General features: G+C 43.5%; 1 protein-coding gene across 1 annotated transcript in view; it reads left to right on the top strand.

The window, feature by feature from the left end:
* LOC139000769 (sulfotransferase 1C4-like) overlaps window positions 1-24,941 on the top strand; it is a 33,363-nt gene that overhangs the window by 4,267 nt on the left and 4,155 nt on the right. Inside the window, exons 2-3 of the mRNA XM_070402815.1 lie at window positions 21,118-21,243; window positions 22,102-22,375. Of these exons, the coding sequence (XP_070258916.1) occupies window positions 21,118-21,243; window positions 22,102-22,169 (194 nt within the window). The 3' untranslated portion in view covers window positions 22,170-22,375. The remainder of the gene's footprint in view (window positions 1-21,117; window positions 21,244-22,101; window positions 22,376-24,941) is intronic.

The following is a 24,941-nucleotide window of genomic DNA, read 5'->3' as shown; positions in this document are numbered from 1 at the left end:
AGTTTTGGGTTTGTTGGCAGGAATAAAGTAGTTGGAAGTCTGAGAACCTGGTATTGAGATCCTGAAGGTCTACGTGAAGCTGGCGGATGTTGTCATCCATGGTTTTTGCTCCGGCTGAGAGTAGTTTCAGTTGCTGTTGGGTTTGGATTGCTAATTCATAGGCTGAGTGGAAATTTCTAGATATAAGGTGTAAGCGTTCATTATATCTAGAGTTTTGAAGTTTGGTGTATTTTTGTAGGTCTAAAGATATTTCGGCAATTTTGACAGTGTTAGCTAAAGAGACCGTGAGAGAAAGAGCTGCAACAGCGAGTCCAAGTTGAAGCAAGTGTCTGCGGTTGGTTTGTCCAATAGATGGCAGTGATGGAAGGTTAACTTGGAGTTTATTTCTGAGGGGTGCGCATTGGGGAATGATAGTAGTTACTAGAAAATCTTGTTTTGTAAAAATAATAGTTGTAGAGTGGATTATAGGTCTGTAGATAATTCTCATTGGGTTGTTTGTTTGGGTTATAATTGGTGGTGGTGGAGATGTAGAAGGTTGAGGGTTGGTGATGCCATAAGAGAATAGTGGTTGGTAGTGGTATGTTCTAAGGCATACTGTGCTGTTATAACATCCTCTATGAATAACGCAAGGTTGAAGAGGGTTTTTTGTAAAGCAATCCGCAAAAGAGAGTTGTGTGTAATACAGTGTGGTTTGTAATGGGTGAGTAAGAGTGTAGGTATAATTTGTTCCATGCACCATCCATATAGTGGAGCATGTATTGTTGGTATCTTTGTGATAGGGTTCCTGAAAGTCTGTGTGTGTTTGTTGGATTAATGTTTGCTCCAAAATTGTAGAACCATGCAATAGGTTTCAGACCATATGAGATGTTATATGTAAGGTTTACAAGGTCGTCCTGAATATTTAAACATGAATGGTGTCTTAGGTCAGGATTAGAGATGATATTAGGTCTGATTACAGTTTTAGGGTATTGATAAATGTATGTGGTGGAGTCGCTGGGTGAATTGGCAGTGTCTACGCTATTGCCAGTAGTGAATTTGAAAGGAATAGAAAAGTTAGTCCAGGAGGTAATAGGGAATGGGCCATAAGAATATGGATTTGTGTGAAGAGAATTGAAGGAAGAAGCATAGGTTTGATGTGTCTGGAGTAGGTAGGGTAGTTTGAATCCCACGAATTGGAGGTGAGAGACACAGCCACCTGTAAGGCTATACATGGGCGTAGTCCTTTTAAGTAGGAAGACTGGGAATTTGTAGTTTCCTTTCGACCATGAAACATTTGCCCATGTGTAAGGGTCTCCATCAAGGGTGTAGTAGAGAGTGTTTCTGAGGGTATTGTAGATATTGCTGTGTGTTATATTAGGAAGTTTCACAATGGGGAGTTTAGGGTATGTTGCATGAAAGTTGGGAGATAGGGGTATGTTAGTGAGATTTGCAAGAATGTATGCTCTGTGTCTGGTTGCTGTAGTGTTACAGAGGTGAGATCCATTAAAGGAGTAAACAGGTTTGTCTTCAAGTAATGTGTGTGTGTTGGATATGACTCCTGGGAAATGTGGTGTTGTGAAGTTTGTTTTCCAAAATCCCCAAAATTCGGGTTGGGATACTTTCCATTTAACGGATTCGTGTTGTCTGACAGTGTGTGCCTGGAGAAGCCATAAGACTTGAGGAGAGACTTTCTCCATGGCATTGAAGCAATTGAGAACCGTAAGAAGTTCAATGTATGCTCCAAGAACTAAATCAGAGTCATCATTTTTTTCTGTTTAAAGAAATTTTCTATGTTGGACTGGGTGTCATTCGGGATAAATGCAATGAAGCATATGCGAGCTATTTTACCAAGTTTAAGATTGTTATTAATTTGGAGTAAAGGATTGTTGAAATTTTTAAATACAAGTGGTGTAATGAGATCTGTAAGAACTTGTGGAATATGTATGGCCAGAAATTTTAGTCTGAGGTTAAAAATTCCTGAGGGGTTATGACGTCCTCTAGTGGTGTTGTAAGAGGTGATATAAGTGTTGGTGACATGAGTCAATGCAGAAGTTGCCGAAGATTGGAAAGTTAGGAAAGCCTATGAGGTAGTATTGATAATATGTAATACTGTTTTCTGTGATTATATGAGTCATATTAAAATGTTCCATTTCATTGAATCCTAGTGGGAGAGTTGGGTTTAGTAGGTGGTGAAAAGAATGGATGTCTGTTAAAGATAGGTATTCCTGTAGGTGTTGTTGTAGGTGTAGATGTTGTAATTGTGTCATTTGTGTATTCATCATAACCCAAATTCTCATAATCCTCAAAATTGTCTCCCTCTTCACCCATGTACCAGAAATGCATTAGTCTTTCCATAAAGGGAATGACATTGAGATTTGCTCTTTGTATACATGAGTAACAAAGGGATCTATGTTTTGGATGGGTTGAGAATAAGAGGATTTGTTAATGGTTTTATATGTTGTAGTTGATGGTTCACAATGCTGTGTGTCTATGATTGATATTGATCTAGTGGTGAGTGCATCTTGAAACCATTGAAGTGGTGTGCAGTTTTTCAGTTGGGTGTAGTAATGAGCTCTAAGAGTCGTTTGCTCAGAATTTAGTGCAAGGGTTTGGCAAGAGTGTGCAGGAAGGTATGCAGGGCAGAGTTTATAGGTGCTATGGTAGTAGATCGAGGTATTAAAATCAAAGTGTCCTATAGAGTATGAGAATAAGGAAGTATTATTTGTCACTATGTGTACAGTTGGGTACACATAGTGTTTTCCCGATTTTTTTCAGTTTAGGTATATGGGTAGGATGTGTAAGAAAGATAAGTGAAGGGATTGTTGTTGTGGTAGTAGAGGGAGCAGTGGTAGGGTTCGAGATAGAAGTAGTGATTATAGAAGTATGGGTTGAGGCATTGGAGGTATCAATAGTAGTGGTAGCATTAGCAGAGGTGGCAGTAATAAGGGAGAGCATAAAGACTAGCGGTAACAGAAAATATCTAATTGCATGTCTCCCTGTTCTAAATCCTGAATGATGTCTTGTGCTAAAGTGCATGGTGATTTCTTCCTGAGTGATACTGGGTATGCATTCCCATATTGGCAGCGTGAGGGGAAATGGTGGGGATTGATAGTGGAGCATAAGAAGCAATGAAGGAGGTTGCTAATGAGAGTAGTTGGGATAGGATCTGGGTCTCTATTAGGAGAGTAGATGGCTGCCTCCACCAAGCGAGTGTAGTGCTGTAAGAGGTGGAGGTAATTAATAGTAATTTGCTCTGGGAGATATTCAGCAAATGCTTGAATATCTGCCGAAACCAGTTTGGCTCAGTGGATAGAGCGTCGGCCTGCGGACTGAAAGGTCCCAGGTTCGATTCCGGTCAAGGGCATGTACCTGGGTTGTGGGCACATCCCCAGTAGGGGGTGTGCAGGAGGCAGCTGATCGATGTTTCTCTCTCATTGATGTTTCTAACTCTCTATCTCTCTCCCTTCCTCTCTGTAAAAAAATCAATAAAATATATTTTAAAAAATGCTTGAATATCATCCAGCAGGTTATGGAGACTTTGTCTCACTGGGCCTGTGAGGCTAGTCTGTAGGTTTGCTGGGTTTTCAGAATAAGAGTTGGGTATCCAGCAGTACCAAGAATCATTACATATCAGGGGGTGAAGTCGTATGCGATAATTGTCAAGAGCAATACCAGGGTAAGGAGGAATTGTTGGGTATGGGGCTCGTTCTGAAGGAGGGTTAATTGGAAGTGGGGTAGAGAGAACAGTAGGGTAAGTGGGGGATTGGTTTGGTGTGGATTGTGGGGGTACTGGGACTGCTGAGATTTCTTCTAGAAATTCATCTAGTTGTTCCGGGTTTCCAGTGCCTGATCACTGAAAAAGAGAGGGGTACTATTTGTTTAGGATGCAGAGGGTATAGTTATAAAGAGCGGAGCAGGGGTTTTTTAAGGTCTCTAGCGTCGCGTGGACGGTGATGGCGGGCTCGGTGGTGGTGGTATTGTCACATGAAAGATACGGACACCACACCACATCCAATGGAGTGTCAGTGGGGTTGCTAAGAGTGCTATAAGGAGGAGGAATCCAAAGAGGGAGATGCAGACAGTCCTTAAGCACATTGTTAAGGAGGCATTTGAGAGTCAACACTAGAACTAGTGTGGGAAGGATTGAGAAGGGGAGTGAGAGAAGTGTGTAGAGATCAATATAGAAGCTTTTGGGTGAGCAGTTGGGTCATGCCAGAGGGTAGAGTTCTGTAGTTTGGTTTGTTGTAGGTGTCCTAGACTGTTTACAGTCCAGAAGAGCGATGATCCAGAGTGGGCGATTATTTCCTGTGGGGATAAGGAGCCAGCCTTAGCGGATTTGGTTAAGATTTTATAGGGTAATTTTTTGGTGATATTGAGGGGTGGTTCATGATCTGCAATGGAATTATTTACAACTAGAGGCCCGGTGCACAAAAATTTGTGCACTGGGGGGGGTGTCCCTCAGCCCGGCCTGTGCCCTCTTGCAGTCTGGGACCCCTCAGGAGATAACGACCTGCTGGCTTAGGCCTGCTCCTGGGTGGTAGAGGGCAGGCCCAATCCCTAGGTGCAGCCCCTGGTCAGGCTCAGAGCAGGGCTGATTGGGGAGTTGGGGCGCCACCCCCTGTCATGCACAGAGCAGAGCGGATTGGGAGGTTGCGATGCCACCCTCAGTCACGCTCAGGGTGGGGCCGATTAGGGGGTTGGGGCAACGCCCCCTGTCACACTCAAGGCAGGGTCGATGAGGAGGTTGCGGCGCCACCCCCTGTCACGCACAGAGCAGGGCCAATCAGGGGGTTGGGGCGCCGCCACTGTCACACTCAGGGCTGGGCCGATGGGGAGGTTATGGCTCTACCCTGTCACACACAGAGCAGGGTAGATAGGGAGGTTGTGGCCCCGTCCCCTGTCACACACAGAGCTGCATGGCGATCAGGGGGTTTGGGCGCTGCCCCCTGTCACACTGATCCGGTGCCAGGAGGCCTCGAGGCTCCGCTGATCCCGGTGCTGGGAGGCATATTACCCTTTTACTATATAGGATAGAGGCCTGGAGGCCAGCTGGTTTGCCCTGAAGGGTGTCCTGGATCAGGGTGGGGGTCCCCACTGGGGTGCCAGCCTGGATGAGGGGATGATGGCTGTTTGCAGCTGGTCACACACCCTTCAGGGTGGGGGTCCCCACTGGGGTGCCTGGCCAGTCTGGGTGAGGGGCTGAGGGCTGCTTTCAGGCTGGCGGTTGTTGACTGAAGCTCCCAACCACTCCTTTTTTTTCTCTTTTTTTTTATTTTATTCTGGTCCAGCTTTAGCTCTGGCTCTAGCTCTGAGGCTTCCTATCTGGTTTGTTTGCCGTTCTATAATCGAAACAATGTATAACTTCAGCTCTGAGATCCCGGCAGGCTGAAAGCTGGTTTCTGGGGTTTTGTTTAGCTTCTTATTTGCAACATAGTACATAGTTGCTTAGAGTTGCAACTCAGAGGCCGGCAAGTCAGGCGGGGAACGTTGGAGTCTGCAGTCACTGGAGCAAGCAAGCCTCATGTTCGCTTCCAGCTGCCTGGCTTCCGGCCGCCATCTTGGCTGACAGTTAATTTGCATATACTCACTGATTAGCCAATGGGAAAGGTAGCGGTCGTACGCTAATTACCATGTTTCTCTTTTATTAGTGTAGATGTGTGGTTGGAGTAATTCTTCTATTGGGGAAAGTCTATTTGCCTTAGGTGTGGAGTTTAGTTGTAGACATGCTTTGTCTAGTAATTCTTGTAGTGTCTTGAATGACCTGTCCATGAGTAGTGTTTGCTGTTTGTGTTTGAGGAGGCCATTGTGTCTATGTGTCCAGCTGCTTGTGGGTTATAAGGCAGGTGGAAATTCCAATCGATGGCTAAGTCTTGTGCTTCTTGTTGGACTGATGATGCTGTGAAGTGTGTGCCTTGGTCTGATTGAAAGATTTGCAGTGGTCCATAGAATGAGAACCATGTTGAGAGTGCTTGAATAGTGGTTTTTGCATTTGGATGTCTTGAGGCATAAGCATAAAGTATTCCAGTTGCTGTATCAACAATAGTGCATGCATATTTGTCTGCAAAGGGTACCTGAAGTGGTCCAATAAAATCAATTTGTAAGGCTTGATTAGGCAAGCCTAATCAAGTCTTAGGCACAAATGCATTAGTCAGTCTGGGTGTTATAAGAGATTTAAACGTGTGAGTGCCTTTGCATTGTTCACAGGAATTGATTGCTTGCTTGATGAGTTTAATGGGTGCCTTTAGGTTCCTCTTAGCAGGGGTCCTCAAACTACAGCCCACGGGCCACATGCAATACAAATACTGTATTTGTTCCCGTTTTGTTTTTTTACTTCAAAATAAGATATGTGCAGTGTGCATAGGAATTTGTTCATAGTTTTTTTTAAATTATAGTCCGGCCCTCCAACAATCTGAGGGACAGTGAACTGGACCCCTGTTTAAAAAGTTTGAGGACCCCTGCATCTTAAGGAACCAAGGGGCAAGAGAAGAATGTTTGAGGTATCCTAATGTTGTACGTATCTGTTGTATAGATTGTGGTGCAAAGGTGAGTTCTGACGTAGATGGGAGCAATTTGTATTTGCCATTTTCTTTCCTAAATTTAAGTTTAGGAAGAAGGGTGATGGACTAGTCATTATTTTCATTTCTTACTAATTTTAGATTAATTGCTAATGATTTTGATTTGTCCACGATAGTGATGTTGTCTTCAGGTGTGATGCCTTCTGCTAATGTATCTGCTATTGGGTTGTGGAGCATGTGGGTGTTTTGTCTGTGGCGTGAGCGTTGACATGCATCATTGTATATTTTATTTTATTTTAAACTTAAAGAATGTTTATTGAAAGATACACAAAGGGAGTCAAAGACATTTGGAAGAAGATACATGCATCACATATAATAGGCAAAGGGCCACCCACCCAATGGGCAAAAACATGGCCAATAAACATGAAAATATGCTATGCTTTGCTAGTAATTGAACAAATGAACATGTAAACCCCATGAGAAAACATTTTATACCAACCAGACTGGCAATCAAAAACAATATTGTAATAGCAATGATTAGCAAAGGGTATAGAACACCAATGTATTTCTGGTGACAATGTAAACTGGTATAATTCTCTTTAGAAACCAAATTCAGTTTACCATTATTTAATAACTTTGAAGGTATATCCAATGAACCAGCAATTCCACACCAAGAAATACACCCTGGAAAAATCGTTGCATAGGTGTACTTAGGGAAATATACAAAAGAGCTCCTAGCAGCATTATTTCTAATAGCAAAATAAATAGAAATAACCCAGATGCTAATCAATAGCTAAATGGATTAATTAATACCAGTTACACAGAACCACACAAGTGAGTCTCAGAAATATAATGCTGAACAAAAAAAAGTGCCTTGTAAAAGAATGCATGAAAATGATTCCTTTTATATTACGAGAAAAAAAAACCATGCAAAATTGTTCAAGATGTTTTTGGGACAAAGCCTAGGTGATAAATCTATGAAGAAATACAAAGGAATAATAAACAAAAAGCTCTCAATGGGGGTTATCTCTGAGAGGGGTGGGGGGGGGGGGATTTAAGGGATAGTCCTGTTGCCCATCATAAATGTAAGGTCTGGGGCTGGGAAAATAGGGTCTTTCCTGATCCCACCAGCTGAGTTGAACAAAACAACCCAGAACTGCCGAGCCACATCCTGCTGGACAATAGCTGCCATCCTGGGACCCACCAGAGCATCCTGTTGTGCTGATGGCCAATAAATAACCACCGGAGACTTCTCAAGATGGCCAGGGTGCAGCTGTACCAACTTCCCGCTCATCAATCACCCTCCACAAGCTACCTCAGATAAACCTGATTGGTCCAACAGCAGCATAAAAAAGCTCTGCCAGGCATAGCGGGTGTGACTCCCCCGGCCTGCACCCCCAGACCGTGGGACCTTGCCCGAGAGCTTCCAATAAACGCGATATTTTGCTCTTACCCTGCTTGTCTTGGTCAATTTATTGGCTTTGGTCAGATTAAATCTTAAATCTCAGATTAAACCTTACATTAAACCTAACAATAAACTGGGAGGTGAGTTCATAGGTGTTCATTTTATCATAAGTCTTTATGCCTTAGATTCATTTTCCTTTTTCTTTTTTTTTAAATTAAATCTTTATTGTTCAGATTATTACAGTTGTTCCTCTTTTTTCCCCCCATAGCTCTCCTCCACCCAGGTCCCACCCCACCCTCTGCCCTTAACCCTCCCACTGTCCTCATCCATAGGTGTATGATTTTTGTCCAGTCTCTTCCTGCACCCCCACACCCCTTTCCCCCCAAGAATTATCAGTCCACTCCCTTTCCATGCCCCTGGTTCTATTATATTCACCAGTTTACTCTGTTCATCAGATTTTTTATTCACTTGATTTTTAGATTCACTTGTTGATAGATATGTATTTGCTGTACATAATTTTTATCTTTACCTTTTTCTTCTTCCTCTTCTTAAAGGATACCTTTCAGCATTTCATATAATGCTGGTTTGGGGTGATGAACTCCTTTAGCTTTTTCTTATCTGTGAAGCTCTTTATCTGACCTTCAATTCTGAATGATAGCTTTGCTGGATAAAGTAATCTTGGTTGTGGGTTCTTGCTATTCATCACTTTGAATATTTCTTGCCACTCTCTTCTGGCCTGCATAGTTTCTGTTGAGAAATCAGCTGACAGTCATATGGGTACTCCCTTGTAGGTAACTGACTTTCTTTCTCTTGCTGCTTTTAAGATTCTCCCTTTGTCTTTTGCTCTTGGCATTTTATTTTATTTTATTTATTTATTTTTTTTAAATATATTTTATTGATTTTTTACAGAGAGGAAGGGAGAGAGATAGAGAGTTAGAAACATCGATGAGAGAGAAACATCGATCAGCTGCCTCCTGCACATCTCCTACTGGGGATGTGCCCGCAACCCAGGTACATGCCCTTGACCGGAATCGAACCTGGGACCTTTCAGTCCGCAGGTCGACGCTCTATCCACTGAGCCAAACCGGTTTCGGCTGCTCTTGGCATTTTAATTATGATGTGTCTTGGTGTGGTCCTCTTTGGATTCCTTTTGTTTGGGGTTCTCTGCACTTCCTGGACCTGTAAGTCTATTTCTTTCACCAGGTAGAGGAAGTTTTCTGTCATTATTTCTTCAAATAGGTTTTCAATATCTTGCCCTCTTTCTTCTTCTGGCACCCCTATAATTCAGATGTTGGTACACTTGAAGTCCCAGAGGCTCCTTACACTATCTTCATATTTTTGGATTCTTTTTTCTTTTCTTTTTTTTAAAATTAAATCTTTATTGTTCAGATTACATTTGTTCCTCCCCCCCCCCATAACTCCCCTCCTCCCAGTTCCCGCCCCACCCTCCGCCCTCATTCCTCACCCACTGTCCTCATCCATAGGTGCATGATTTTTGTCCAGTCTCTTCCCGCATCTCCCATTCCCCTTCCCCCCCCCCCCCCCAAGAATAGTCTGCCCATTCCCTTTCTATGTCCCTGATTCATTATAATCACCAGTTCATTCTGTACATCAGATTATTTATTCACTTGATTCTTAGATTCACTTGTTGATAGATGCATGTTTGTTGTACACAATTTGTATCTTTACCTTTTTCTTCTTCCTCTTCTTAAAGGATACCTTTCAGCATTTCATATAATGCTGGTTTGGTGGTGATGAACTCCTTTAGCTTTTCCTTATCTGTGAAGCTCTTTATCTGACCTTCAATTCTGAATGATAGCTTTGCTGGATAAAGTACTCTTGGTTGTAGGTTCTTGGTATTCAGCACTTTGAATATTTCTTGCCATTCCCTTCTGGCCAGCAAAGTTTCTGTTGAGAAATCAGCTGACAGTCGTATGGGTATTCCCTTGTTTGTAATTGAGTCTCTTTCTCTTGCTGCTTTTAAGATTCTCTCTTTGTCTTTTGCTCTTGGCATTTTAATTATGATGTGTCTTGGTGTGGTCCTCTTTGGATTCCTTTTGTTTGGGGTTCTCTGTGCTTCTTGGACCTGTAAGTCCATTTCTTTCACCAGGTGGGGGAAGTTTTCTGCCATTATTTCTTCAAATAGGTTTTCAATATCTTGCTGTCTCTCATCTTCTGGCACCCCAATAATTCTGACATTAGTGCGCTTGAAGCTGTCCCAGAGGCTCCTTACACTATCTTCGTATTTTCGGATTCTTTTTTCATTTTGCTTTTCCGGTTGGGTGTTTTTTGCTTCTTCGAATTTCAAATCTTTGGCTTGATTCTTGCACTCCTCTGGTCTGCTATTGGGTATAATATTCTTTATTTCAGTCCTTGTATGCTTAATTTCTAGTTTCTTTATCGTAGCATCGAGGGTCTCATTATTTTTTGTGAGGCTCTCCACAAGTTTATTGCAAGCCCTCAAAATTGCGTTTTTTAGCTCCATATCCTCCATTTCTGTCATGTTTTTTTTGTCTCCGCATTTTTTATGCTTTCTTGGTGCACCCCCTTGTGGTCTTTGTGCGCAGTCTTGTTCTAGTTAAGCCTTGATTTTTTTAGTTAATACTGAGGGATTTGACCACCAGGCTGACTGGCTGTGAGAATCAGCTGTGTGGAAAACTTCCGTCCTCTGGGGAGGTGCTAATCTAGCCTTTGCCTGAGGCAATCCGGCAAATGGCTCTGTGCAGGGCTTGGGCGGGGCGGGATCAACAGGGCGGGTGGAGGGAGCTGTTGTGGCTGCTCTCAGTCCCTTCCCAGAGGCTCTGCTTCTCAGAACCCCGGCAGCCGCTGCAAACCTCGGAGAGAAAGCTGTCCTCAGATTCCAACTGATGCCGGACAATCCCGCTTCTCCCGTCTGAGTCTGAGTCCCTAGAGATTCGCCCGGATCTGGAGCTCAGAGTCTGAGACTCCCTCCCGACTGAAAACGACAACGGCGCCCTCAGCCACCAGCCCGCTTTGCGCGCGCACCTCGGTACCTTTGTATTTTCCACACTGCGCCTCCTCTGAGCCTCGGTTTGCTGTTGTCTTTCCTTCTAGTTGAAGAGTCTCTCCTCAGCCAGCTTTCCTGTGGTTCTGGGTGATGTCTGTTCCGTCTTTTAGTTGTATTTTTGAAGTGGTTGTTTGCGGCGGCAGTCTTGGTGTTTACCTATGCCGCCATCTTGGTTCTCCTGGATTCTTTTTTGTTTTTGCTTTTCCGGTTGGGTATTTTAAATCTTTGACTTGATTCTTGGGATCCTCTTGTCTGCTGTTGGATCTCTGTATATTATTCTTTATTTCAGTCAGTGTATGCTTAATTTCTAGTTGGTCTTTTTTCATATCCTCCAGGGTCTCACTAAATTTGTCAGCAGTTTCCAGAAAATTCTTGAAAAACCTTATAACCGTGGTTTTGAACTCTATATCCAGTAGTTTGCTTTCCTCCATTTCTGTCATTTGTGACCTGTTTCCTTTGTCTCCACATTTTTTATGTTTCCCTGAGTGGCTTTGTGCACTAGGTGTCCTATAGGGCCCAGTGGCTCAGCCTCTCCAATTACCTGAGGTGGACACTCTTGGTGCACCCCTTTGTGGGCTTTGTGCACAGTCTTGTGTAGTTAAGCCTTGATTGTTGTAGGTATCACTGAGAGGAATTGACCTCCAGGCCAATTGGCTGTGAGAATCAGCTGTGTCTGCAGTGGGAGAACTTCTGTGCTGAAGACACCCTTCTGGGGCAAGACTTGCTTCAGTGGGGCTTTGGTGCTCACTGAGTCTGCCCCCTGAGTGTGTCCCTTATGGATCTGAGGAGTTGTAATCTGGATGGTCCCACTCTGACCACTGGGTACACTGGGTCTTGGATCTAAGGAGTTGCTAATTTAGCCTCTTCCTGAGGCTACCCAGCAGGAGCTACAAAGAAATCTGCAGATTCCCCTTTCTTTCTTGGGGTTTGGAGGTGCCCAGATGAGGCCCAGCTGTGAAGCAATGTAAGCCGCTGTGGGGCCTGGGGACTTCTCTTGGAATTTCTGGGTCTGTCTGGCCCAGTTGCAATTTGTTAGGTAATTTTCAGATTGCGAAGGGCCAGGGCATTCCTATGCAAAAGCCTCTGCTGCAGCCTGGGTCGGGTGGGGTCTCAGGGAATCAGCAGGGCAGGGCAAGCAGCTATGGCTGATCCTCAGCCCTGCCCTAAGGGGCCCCACGTCTCAGTGTCCTGGTAATCGCTGCAAGCACCTTTGAGAGAAAGCAGCCCTTGAGTTCAGAGTTCTGCCTTTGCCAGACAGTCCAGTTTCTCCCCGTATGAGTCTGGGTCCCCAGAGACTTCCCGCAACTAGAGTTCAGAGCAGTCGGGAGCTTGAGACTCCCTCCCGATTAAAAAAGACAGCAGCATCCTCAGGTGCCAGCCCCTTTCCGAGCGCTCAAGCCTCCGTACCTCTGCACTCCACCTCCGCAGCTCCTCTGAGTCTCGGTATGCTTTTCTCTTTCCTTCTAGTTGTAGAATTTCCACTCAGCCAGCCTTCCTGTAGTTCTGGATGATGTCCGTTTTGTCTTTTCGTTGTACTTTTGAAGTTGTTGTGGGAGGCAGCAATTTCTGGTGTTTACCTATGCCGCCATTTTGGTTTCTCGTGTCATGTATATTTTAATTTGCTTGGAGAGGCCGTAGAGTTTTATCCAATAGTCTTGTGACCATAAAGGTTTGCGATTAATTAACCAGCCTTTTTACCATTCAGTGATTCCTTTACAGACTGCCCATGAGTCGGAAAAGACATAAATTTTGAGCTTATGATTGTCAATTGAGTCCTTAAAGGCTAAATATGTAGCTATGAGTTCAGCATGTTAAGCAGATTTGGACCTACTAGTCGTCGTTAGCACTTGTGATGTCGCTGGATTGAAGGCTGCTGCTCTCCATTCGCACGGGTCACCGGTTACAGAAACTGATCTGTCTGTAAACCAGGCGTTGTTAAGTTCAGGGCTATATTGTGGCCCTTTCACACTGATCGGATTGGGTGGTCTTACAAACTTGTTGGCACGGGTAGGTGGTTCCACCTCAAGTTTGTTGACCTCCTTGGTGAGGAGGGCTGGTTCACTGGAGCCAGAGGTTTCTCGTGTGTTAATGTACCACTTCCCCGAGAGAACCTTTTCATCCATTTGGGAACCTGCCAATTCTTCAGCTGACATTTTGAGCCATGCCTTAAGGGGCAATGTGCTGTGCACGGTTATTGGGTTAAGTCCAGTCAGGGGCTCCATGTGCAAAATGCCACATAGAGTGTCCAGGTTAGTTTCTGAAAATGAGAGAATTTGTGGTAAGAGTTAGGGAATCTCTGAGTCCAGAATCCTACAGGCATTAGTTTTTCGTCTTCTGTTCCTCTTTTGTCTAGTCCCCAGCTAGTTTCATGTTCTGCCATGAAACTAATGCCTAGTATTATTTTGTCTCCTGGTCTGATACTTTGTAGGGATTGAAAGTGGTGTATGTAATCCTTTAATTGTTTAAATGCTTGTTCCTGTTCTTGGGTTCATATGAAAGATACTGCTTTCCTGGTGACTTTGTATATGGGTTTTGCAATGTCTGCCAGATATGGTATGTGTTGTCTCCAGTACATGAAAAGTCCCATTAATTGTTGTGTTTCTTTTTTGTTGGTTGGGCCTTTTAGGTTTAGCAATTTCTCTATTACTTTGTTCAGTATGTTTCCGCCTGCAGAACTCCAGTGGATGCCTAAAAATGTTGTTTTGGTGTCTGGGGGCTGGATTTTGTCAGGATTAATTATCCAGCCTAGTGATCTCAAATGAGATACTAGTGCGTCTAAGTCAGTTTGAAGGGTATCCTTGTCATTGTTATAGAGTAGGATGTCGTCTATGTATTGTATAATTGTAGATTTACATTTGGTGGGGTCGATGTTATTGGCAAGTAAATTGTGTGCAACTGTAGGTGAATTTTTGTATCCTTGTGGAAGTCTTTTGAATTGCGATTGCTTACCTTGCCATGTAGATGTGGTAATAGGTCTGGATTCCTTAGCTATTGGGATGGCGGAAAACATGTCTGATAGGTCAATTGCTGCCATGCGTTTTGGGTCGGCTTTTTGGGTCATATTGATTACATCTTGTGCGTCAGGCAGGCAGCCATCTCTCTTTGGTGAGGCCTTATTCAGGTTGCGATAGTCTATTGTGATCCTGTAGGTGCCGTTAGGCTTTTTTACAGGCCAGATTGAGCTGTTATAAATGTGTGACCTGCCTGGTTCTATTTTAGCCTCTTCCAGAAGTTTTTTAAGTGCTTTGGTTCCATCATCATGTCCTCCTTTTAGAGGGCTTTGAGGTGTGAATGAATGTGTATTTGGTTCTGGTAATGTTAATGGAGGTATTTGTAGTGCTGTTAAGAATGTCTGTATGTTATGTAATGTAGGTTTATGTATGATGTGACTAAAGAGTTGTGGGATTAAGTCCATACCTATAATGTTTTGAATTTCTGGTGCTATCAAAAAGGTTGCTGGGATTTTCTTTCCTTTATATGCGTCCAGGAGTGGGTGCTGTTCAGATTACATTGCCCATTACTCCTTCTGTGACTACTTTGTTGTGTGTTACTGTGCCTTTTAGTAAAGAGACTTGTGTTCCTGTATCTACTAAAAATGAGTGGTTTTGAAAATGACTTCCATGTAGTGATACTTGTAGTGTTATGTATGGTCTATTGTCATGTTCCATGAGAAATGTTTCTGTAATATTTATGTTGGGGAGGGTTCCAAAGGGTAGGGGTGGGTAAATTTGTTTGTGCCCCCTACTGCTGAACTTGCTGTGGTCGGTGGGAGCCCTACCAGTTTCCCTGATTTGATTTGAGTTTTGTTTAAAGGGGTTAGTGCCTTGTCCATTTTGGAAGGGGTTGGGATTTCGTTTAAAGTTTCGATTTCTAAATAAGTTATTGTTCCCAAAAGGGTCATTTTGTCTGAATGGGTTTTGTGGCTGGGTGGATTGATTATTCCTGAATAGATTATTATTTCTAAATGGATTACTATTGTCTCTGACTGAGTTGTTATTATTACTTCTGAATGGATTATTGTTCTTGAAGAATGAATTGTTCCTTCTCCAGTAATTAGCTTGTCCTTGTCTGTACTGGTCATTCTGCCTGTTTTGATTGGTTTGGCGTGTTTGTAAGGGCTTTGGAGGTCCCCTATACTGTTGCATGGGGAATGAATATTTCTTTGATTCCTCTGCTGTGAAGGCGAATTTCTTTTCTGCTAACAGGTCTTGGTGCAGTTGGATTTTCCTTTTAAAATCCTCTGCAGTGCTGGACCCTGCGATAAGGTTCTGAGGCTGCATTTTGTAGCCATCTGGGCGTTTCTTATTAGTACCTTGACTATCCCTTCTACCTCTGAATTTTCCCATGGTGGTTTAGAGAGGCTTGTTAGAATCACCCATTTCCTTAACTGGGTCTGTAATTGTGTAAGAGACCCCAATGTTCTGACAACTGTCCTGAAGACAGGTCCACTGCTGGGAATGCTCTTCTCCACACATCTCCTATCCAGCTCCATAATGATCTTACTGTATTTGAATGTTGTTCTGCAATTTCCTTTAGTGCTGTTTTTAATTTGGCTAATTGTATTGCATCTATTACTACTGTGAGTTCATCTGCACTTAACATAGATGTGTCGCCTCCAAGTTCATACTATGTCCGTTAATTCTCCTTTAATCAATCGTTTTCTGAGTTCTGCTAATTCCTGCCTTGAAAAGGAGGTGCATTCTACTGATTGCTTCATTTTCCAATCTGATTACCTTCTTTTTTACTACTACTGGCTTGCTGGAGTATTTTGCAACGACCTTCTGTGCTAGTGATCTTCCCTTGTCAGTGTCCTCCTGCAGGTGATGGATTGTCTGTAGTAATATTCTTACTACCTCCTGTGGCCTTCTTTCTATTATTGCAGTGGTTCTCAACCTTCTGGCCCTTTAAATACAATTCCTCAAGTTGTGACCCCCAACCATAAAATTATTTTTGTTGCTACTTCATAACTGTAATTTTGCTACTGTTATGAATCATAATGTAAATATCTGATATGCAGGATGGTCTTAGGCAACCCCTGTGAAAGTCGTTCAAAGGCCAAAGGGGTCGCGACCCACAGGTTGAGAACCACTGTATTATTGGACTCAGATTGTTAGGATCTACTATGTTTTTGCTGAGGCCAGGGGCTGTCTGGATTTTATATTTGGCCCTCAGGGCGTCCTCTACCGTCTCCATTTGCTTTCTGATGGTATGTTAGGCTCGGCAGGGTTGTTTCTTTTGAAAGCTTGTTGAAGAAGTCTTTAACCTTCTGCATGGTGTTGAGTGAGGCGGAGTCTTGGTGCGTACCCACCAAACCGACAGAATCCTTGTGTATGCGGTGTGTTCCTATTGCAGTACGTGGTTTCTAGATGGAGCGTTGTTAGTTTTCTTAGAAAATTAGGGAGAGTTTTAACTAGTTTCTTCAAAATTCTGTTCATAAGTTCTGCTCTGCTGTAAATTTATTCTTCAAAAAAAATTCATTTTCCTTTTACTTTCAGTTTCCTTTAATTTAAATCTCTTAATTTGAAGGGGAGTTTTGATTTTGGACTGAACCCGGTTACGCTCCGGTGTCGAGTCTCCGGATTGGGAACAGGTTGGTTGCTGTAATCCGCCAACTCGGCTCCACTAGGACAGAGAGGCTGCTGCGACCCTCAGGCCTCAGCCAGTCGGGAGTCAGACTCTCCTGGGCAGGCCCTGGCGGTGGACGACCACTGACCCGTGTCCTTAGAGACTAGTTCGCTTTCAGTTGGTGCCAGATTAATCCCCTTTAAACTCGGTGGCTGTTTCCTTAATACTCTGACTGAAACTTGAGTGTCTTTTTGTTGTTGTTGTTTTGTTTTTTTGAGCAGTGGTTCTCAACCATCTGGCCCTTTATTTTATTTATTTCTTTTAATTTTGTTTTATTGCTTAAAGTATTACAAAGATTATTACATATGTCTCCTTTTTTTTCCCTGCTTGACATTCCCCCTGCCTCCCCTACCCCCCAGTGTCTTGTGTCCATTGGTTATGCTTATATGTATGCATACTAAGTCCTTCGGTTGATCTCTTACCCCCGCTTCCACCCCCCAACCCTCCCCAACCTTCCCGCTGTAGTTTGACAGTCTGTTCGATGCTGCTCTGCCTCTGTATCTATTTTTGTTCATCAGTTTATAATGGTCTTTATTATCCATGAATGAGTGAGATCATGTGGTATTTTTCTTTCATTGCCTGGCTTATTTCACTAAGCATAATGCTCTCCAGTTCCATCCATGCTGTTGCAAATGGGTAAGAGTTCCTTCTTTTTTTACAGCAGCATAGTATTCCATTGTGTAGATGTACCACAGTTTTCTAATCCATTCATCTGCTGATGGGCACTTGGGCTGTTTCTAGATCTTCGCTATGGTAAATTGTGCTGCTATGAACATAGGGGTACATATAGCCTTTCTGATTGGTGTTTCTGGTTTCTTGGGATATATTCCTAGAAGTGGGATCACTGGGTCAAATCACTGGGAGTTCCATTTTTAACTTTTTGAGGAAATTCCATATTGTCTTCCACAGTGGCTGCACCAGTCTGCATTCCCACCAGCAGTACACGAGTGTTCCCTTTTCTCCACGTCTTCTCCAGCACTTGTTGTTTGTTGATGTGTTGATGATAGCCATTCTGACAGGTGTGAGATGGTACCTCATTGTTGTTTTGATTTGCATTTCTCCGATGATTAGTGACTTTGAGCATGTTTTCATATGTCTCTTGCCTTTCTGAATGTCCTCTTTTGAAAAATGTCTATTTAGGTCCTTTGCCCATTTTTTGATTGGGCTGTTTATCTTCCTTTTGTTAAGTTGTGTGAGTGCCCTATATATGTTGGAGATTAAACCCTTATCGGTGATAACATTGGCAAATACGTTCTCCAATGCAGTGGACTTTCTTGTTGTTTTGTTGATGGTTTCTTTTGCTGTGTAGAAGCTTTTTATTTTGATGTAGTCTTATTTGTTTTATCTTTAGTTTCCAATGCCCTAGGAGCTGTATCAGTGAAGAAATTGCCTCGGCGTATGTATGAGATTTTGTTGCGTTTGGATTCCTCTAATATTTTTATGGTTTCCCATCTTACATTTAAGTCCTTTATTCATTTTGAGTTTATTTTTGTGTATGGTGTAAGTTGGTGGTCTAGTTTCATCTTTTTGCATGTATCTGTCCAATTTTCCCAACACCATTTATTGAAGAGACTGTCTTGACTCCATTGTATGTTCTTGTCTCCTTTGTCAAATATTAATTGAGCATATTGGTTCTGGTCGATTTCTGGGTTCTCTATTCTATTCCATTGATCTATATGTCTGTTCTTGTGCCAGTACCAGGCAGTTTTGAAAACAGTGGCTTTGTAATACAGTTTGATATCTGGTATTGAGATCCCACCTACTTTGTTCTTCTTTCTCAAGATCGCTGTAGCTATTCGGGGTCTTTTTTTATTCCAGATGAATTTTTGGAGAGTTCATTCTAGGTCTGTGAAATATGCCCATTGGTATTTTAATGGGTAGTGCGTTGAATTTATAGATTGCTTTGGGTAGTATGGACATTTTGATGATGTTGATTCTACCAATCCATGAACATGGTATGTTCTTCCATCTGTTTATGTGTTCCTCTATCTCTTTTTTCAATGTCCTGTAGTTTTCCGCATATAAGTCTGTTACCTCCTTAGTTAAGTTTATTCCTAGGTATCTTAATTTTTTTGATGATATGGTAAATGGGATTGCTTTTTTAGTCTCTCTTTCTGTAATTCACTATTGGTGTATAGAAATGCCATACATTTCTTGGCATTAATTTTGTATCCTGCTACATTGCTGAATTCATTTATTAAGTCTAATAGTTTTTTGATGGAGTCTTTTGGGTTTTCTATGTACAATATCATGTCATCTGAGAATAAGGACAGTTTTATTTCTTCTTTTTCAATTTGGATGCCTTTTATTTCTTCTTCTTGTCTAATTGCAATGGCTAGTACTTCCAGTACTATGTCAAACAGGAATGGTGAGAGTGGGCATTCCTGTCTTGTTCCTGTTCTTAAGGGAAATGGTTTTAGTTTTTGCCCATTGAGTATGATGTTGGCTGTGGGCTTGTCATCTATGGCTTTTATTATGTTGAGGTATGATCCTTCTATTCCCACGTTGCTGAGAGTTTTTATCAAAAATGGGTGTTGGATTTTGTCAAATGTTTTTTCTGCATCAATTGAAATGACTATGTGGTCTTTTTCTCTCAATTTGTTTATGTGATGTATCACGTTTATTGATTTGCGGATATTGTACCATCCTTGCACCCCTGGGGTAAATCCTACTTGGTCATAGTGTATGATCTTTCTGATGTACTGCTGGATCCGATTTGCTAGGATTTTGTTGAGGATTTTGGCATCTATGTTCATGAGGGATATTGGCCTGTAATTCTCTTTCATTGTGTTGTCTTTATCTGGTTTTGGTGTTAGGGTGATGCTGGCTTCATAGAATGAGCTTGGAAGTGTTCCTTCCTCTTGAATTTTTTGGAATAGTCTGAGGAGGATAGGTTTTAGTTCTTCCTTGAATGTTTGGTAAAACTCCCCTGTGAAGCAGTCTGGCCCTGGGCTTTTGTTTGCTGGAAGCTTTTTGATGACTGCTTCAATTTCTTCCATAGCTATTGGTCTATTGAGATTTTTAGATTCTTCCTGATTGAGTTTTGGAAGGTTGTATTTTTCTAGGAATATGTCCATTTCCTCCAGGTTGTCTAGTTTGTTGGAGTAGAGTTGTTCATAATATTTTTTAACAATAATTTGTATTTCTGTGGGGTCTGTTGTTATTTCACCTCTATCATTTCTGATTTTGTTTATTTGGGTCCTCTCTCTTTGCTTCTTGGTGAGCCTGGCTAGAGGTTCATCAAACTTGTTTATCCTTTCAAAGAACCAGCTCTTGGTTTCATTGATCTTATGTGTTGTTTTTTTGGTCTCTAGGTCATTCATTTCTGCTCTGATCTTTATTATCTCCTTCCTTCTGCTCACTCTGGGCTTTTCTTGTTGCTCTCTTTCTAATTCTTTGAGTTGTAGAGTTAGATGATTTACTACCATTTTTTCTTGTTTTTTGAGGTAGGCCTGTAGAGCTATAAACTTCCCTCTGAGGACTGCTTTCATTGTGTCCCGTAGGTTTTGGATTGTTGTGTTTTCATTGTCATTAGTTTCCAGGATGTTTTTAATTTCTTCTTTGATCTCATTGGTAACTTGAGTGTTTTTGACAATTTTAAATAATTATCCGCCTGCGCTGCAGAGAAATTTGTTTTGGAATCCTGCTGGCTACGCCAATTATCCCAATTATGCCCCAATTAATTAGTTATCTGTCTAGATTTAGTGGGACATATGCAGATGACCAGGGGTCAACAATAACGGCCTATCCCTGGTACTTCAAACCTAGACAGTTGAGCCAAACCAGAACACATGAACACACAAGACAGAATTAGTATGCAATCACACAGGGTTTATTTACTTATTCCTAGTGGGTCCTAGGCTCCAGCAAAGGCCACCAGGCAATGCACACCGAAAGATGGACGACGAAGATGGAGACAGACAGGTGGCCACAGTTGGGTCAGGCTCATACAGCACAGCAATCAGTCAGGGGCTCGTCTCACGGAGTGAAAGTCCACGGAGTCTCATGTGGAGTCCACCTCTCATCAGGCAGGAAACGTTCACTGAAGAAAAATATGGTGCTTATATAGCCAGTAGTAAACAACTTGTGTCTTATCAGTGTGGGCCAGACGGTGTGTCTTATGCTAGGAGCAGGGTGTTTACACTTTAAGGGCTTAGGACATTCACATGAAGATAGTGGGGCATTCACCACATTTTGGAAGTTACAGAGTATTGGGGTCTTCACACAGCTAACATTTCACACATTAATTATTTCCACACCTTAGAGGGGCTTTCTTATGACCATAACATATTATAACACTAAGGAACAGTGCAGCTCAGTCAACAGGACAGCAGCCCAGTGAATAGCTGTGGCAGGAAACAATGAACTGCACATAAGTCTACTTCACATTGGAGCTTTTTCATAAAAATCATACTATGGTAAAACAAGGTATAAAGAATGACGTTTTCTTAATTCCATCACAAACCTGGCTTCACAATGCACACAGATGTCTAACAAACACTTGGCCATCTTTAAGGATACAGTATCCTAATGGTCTCCTCATTTCTACCTCCCTGTGGAACAAGGGACCATGTGGACTCAGGAGATGGTGGACTTAATACAAAATGAAGGTGATGTTGACCCAACTCAACGAGCACCTACTCACATGAGTTTTCCTTTCATCGAATGGTTAATCCCGTCCATAGGATCGGGTGAGTGTGGAATAACTTCACTTGATTATACTCCTAAATGCAGACTCAGAATGCTGACTATCAAATAGCCTCCCAAAACTCTAGACATTCACACAAGTATATCAATATACTTGTGACTGTCTTTTTAAAAAACTGTATCTGGCCCATGCTGTTCTCCAGCCATCTCTTCTAATGGAGTCACTGTTCATATGGAAGGAAGTTAAATGTTGATCCTCTAATTAGACATTAATTGTACTCCACAAGGAGGAGCCTAAGTGATTTTCTGGTCAACAGGTTGGGATTTGGGTTCTTATTTATTTGGTTTGCTGTTTGTTATGGTTAGACATTGTTCAAGCCAGAACATTAATTCGTCGGTTGGACACATCCTCGTGGGTCAGACCACAGAGCTGCCTGACATTGTCCAGTTGGCCCTCAGGTGGTGAAGTGAAAGCAGCATATTGTGAAGCACAGCGAACAATAGTGGGAAATGATTAGAATCATTTTACAGGCTTGGAACAAGCTAATGCGATGCCCTCACCACGGACCCTGAAAACACACCTTCCCTTCTAACTGCTGCCTCCGTCTTTCCTGGTGAAAAACTGTCAGGTAAAGAGCAACAGGAGTTCTGAGTGACACTCTGGTCTTCAATCTACTTCCTCGGAAAGCTCTTCACTTATTAAAGGAAAACCCTTCACTTCTTCCCAACAACCGCGTGCACACGGCTCTGAGCCTTTCACCTCCCAACACCCACATCCGGGATCCTCATCCGAAAGACGGACAGACGGACGGATGGATGGATGGATGGACAGACGGAGCTTGTGGACACTAACCAGCGCGCAGCGGCCTCACGGGCTATTTCTCTCCCCCCTCTCCCCGCAGATAATCTATGTGGCAAGAAACCCCAAGGACAACCTGGTGTCTTACTATCATTTCCACAGGATGAATAAAGCGCTTCTGGCCCCTGGGACCTGGGAGGAGTATTTTGAGAGCTTTCTGACTGGGAAAGGTATGAGCATTCAGCTCTGAACCCCTTTCTAAGCCTCCAACACCATCAAAAGGGTCATTTCCTGAGGACTCATGGGACCTGCCTTCTTGGATGTGAGGGGATCACCACCTGACACTGGGAGCTCTCTCCTTGGTGGAGTGTCAGCTGGTGAGTGGGACTCACCCTGTTCCCCTTCCCATTCGCCTGGCCCTGTTCCCATCCCATTCCCCTGTCCCTGTCCCTGTCCCCATCCCATTCCCCTGGCCCTGTCCCCATCCCATTCCCCTGGCCCTGTCCCCCGTCCCATTCCCCTGTCCCCTATCCCATTCCCCTGGCCCTATCCCATTCCACTGGCCCTGTTCCCCATCCCATTCCCCTGTCCCCATCCCATTCCCCTGTCCCTGTCCCCATCCCATTCCCCTGGCCCTGTCCCCATCCCATTCCCCTGGCCCTGCTCCCTGTCCCATTCCCCTGGCCTCCATCCTATTTCCCTGGCCCCATCCCCACCTTGTCTTGCAGTGTGCTGGGGCTCTGGGAAGCCAGAGACCAACACCACATCCTCTACCTCTTCTAAGAGGACCTGAAGATGGTGAGGGGCGGCACGTTCCTATTTGACCATGAAATATTACATCATAGCGTAGCGGCTGCATCAGGGAACAGGGAACAGAGAACGGCTGCATTTCACTGGCGACAGCTGTCCCTGTGCGCAATGCACTGGGCTGTCCTGGCTCCTGCATCGCTTCTCCCGCAGCCCCCGGCTGCTGGTCCCTCGCCTCGCCTTCCAGCACATGTATTTTAAATTCTGCTTAGGAGGGAAACGTTTTTATAACACATTTTTTCCATTGAGGAACATCAATTTCAAGAAACAGTTTAAGAAATGATGGTATAATGGGAAAATACTAATGATTTAGAGTCAGAATTATTGAATTCAAATTCTAGCTTTACTGCCAGATATAAAATATTGAGAGTGAAAAAACACAGAATCGTTTTCTATGTTTTGAATCGAGATAATTGAGGTGTAATATAGTGTTAGTTTCAGGTATACAACAGGATGACTTGATATTTGTACACCTTGCAAAATGAGCACCACAATAAGTCTACTTAACATCTGCACCAAATATAGTTATAATTATTCCTTATAGTGCAGCTCCTCTCAGGTATGCAACGCAGTATTATTAACCACAGTTGCCTGCTACACATACACTCCAGGACTGACTGAGCGGACAGCTGGGCGTCTGTACCTCTGACCCCTCACCCACTCCGCGCAGCCCCGTCCTGCCCCTGCACCCCCAGTCTGTTCCCCACGTCTATGAGTTCTTCTTTTGTTTTAAATTGCACTTTATGGTTTTTCAAAATAAATAACTTATTACATTTCTAATATTCTAATACACAGGCAGTCTAACCTCAGAGTCCCTAAACCCTTTTACATGTTCTGTGGTCTTATTCTGGAATATTCCCTGAACGTAGTCACACAAAGCTCAGTTTTCCGCACTCTTGCTGATTCCTACTCTGTAGGCCAATTAAATTAAGCACTTTCTGTTGTCATTAATCTTCACCCAAGTGTATGTTTTTTCCCATTGGCTTTCTGAGAGGGTGGGAGGGAGGGGGAGAGAGAGAAACATAGATGTGAGAGACACATGGATTAGCTGCTTTCCCCACGTGGCTTGACTGGGGCCGGGGATCCAGCCTGCAATTGAGGTACGTGCCCCTGAGCAGAATTGAACCTGTGGCCCTTCAGATCACAGGCAGGGGCTCTAACCACTGAGCCCCCAGCCTGGGCAAATTAAACATCCAACCTTTTAAAGCAGAAGCTCATCATAAAGCAAAAGATACAGTCTTGGGGTAAACTCCTCCACTTGCCCTCCCCCCACTCCTTCTAGAAACAGGTACGTCCCACGGCCACAATCTCCCAGGGCTCTGCCTCCCTCTGACGAGAGAACACTGCTCCCTAGGCACTGAGACACCTACGCACCGGTCAGACGGGCTGGGCCTGGAGTCGTCAGCCATGAGCGCCTCTCAGTCGCCTCCTGAGTGCAACAGGTCCTCTCCATCCTCTGCCGCACAGCACTGTCTGGGCGCGTTTCTGTCAAAGTCAGAGCCAGCAGCAGCCTCCCCCGTCAGGCCTCCATCGCCTGCCCCGTGCCTCTGTGGTATCTTCATTCTCATCACCAGGCTACAGACTCTCCCTGCTGCACACGTGGCCGACCAAGACCCTCCAGGAACGGCCCGAGCAGGACATTTGGAAATAAATTTAGGGCAGCATTCCCACACACTGCATCATACTCAGTGGTGCTTCCATCTCAGAACAGGAAAAGCTTAATAATTATGGTCAATTTTTCTTTTTCTTTTTTTAAAAATTTTTTAAAAAGTGGTTTCAGAGAGGAAGGGAGAAGGAGAGAGAGAGAAACATCAATGATGAGAGAGAATCATTGATTGGCTGCCTCCTGCATGCCCCCAACTGGGGATCGAGCCCGCAACCTGGCCATATGCCCTTGACTGGAATCAAACCTGGGCCCTTCAGTCCTCAGGCTAACACTGTATCCATTGAGCCAAACCGGCTAGGGCATGGTTAATTTTTTAAAAAATAAATCTTTATTCTTCAGATTATTACAGATGTCCATCTTTTTTCTGCCCATAGCTCCCCTCCACTTGGTTCCCACCCGACCCAATGCCCTTACCTCCAGCCACTGTCCTCACCCATAGGTGTAAGATTTTTGTCCAATCTCTTCCCGCA

Source organism: Myotis yumanensis, unplaced genomic scaffold (assembly GCF_028538775.1).
Source record: "Myotis yumanensis isolate MYYU_CA2020_CCGP unplaced genomic scaffold, mMyoYum1.0.hap1 SCAF_28, whole genome shotgun sequence".
Lineage (NCBI taxonomy): Eukaryota > Metazoa > Chordata > Mammalia > Chiroptera > Vespertilionidae > Myotis > Myotis yumanensis.
This window is presented reverse-complemented; position numbering and strand designations above follow the sequence as displayed.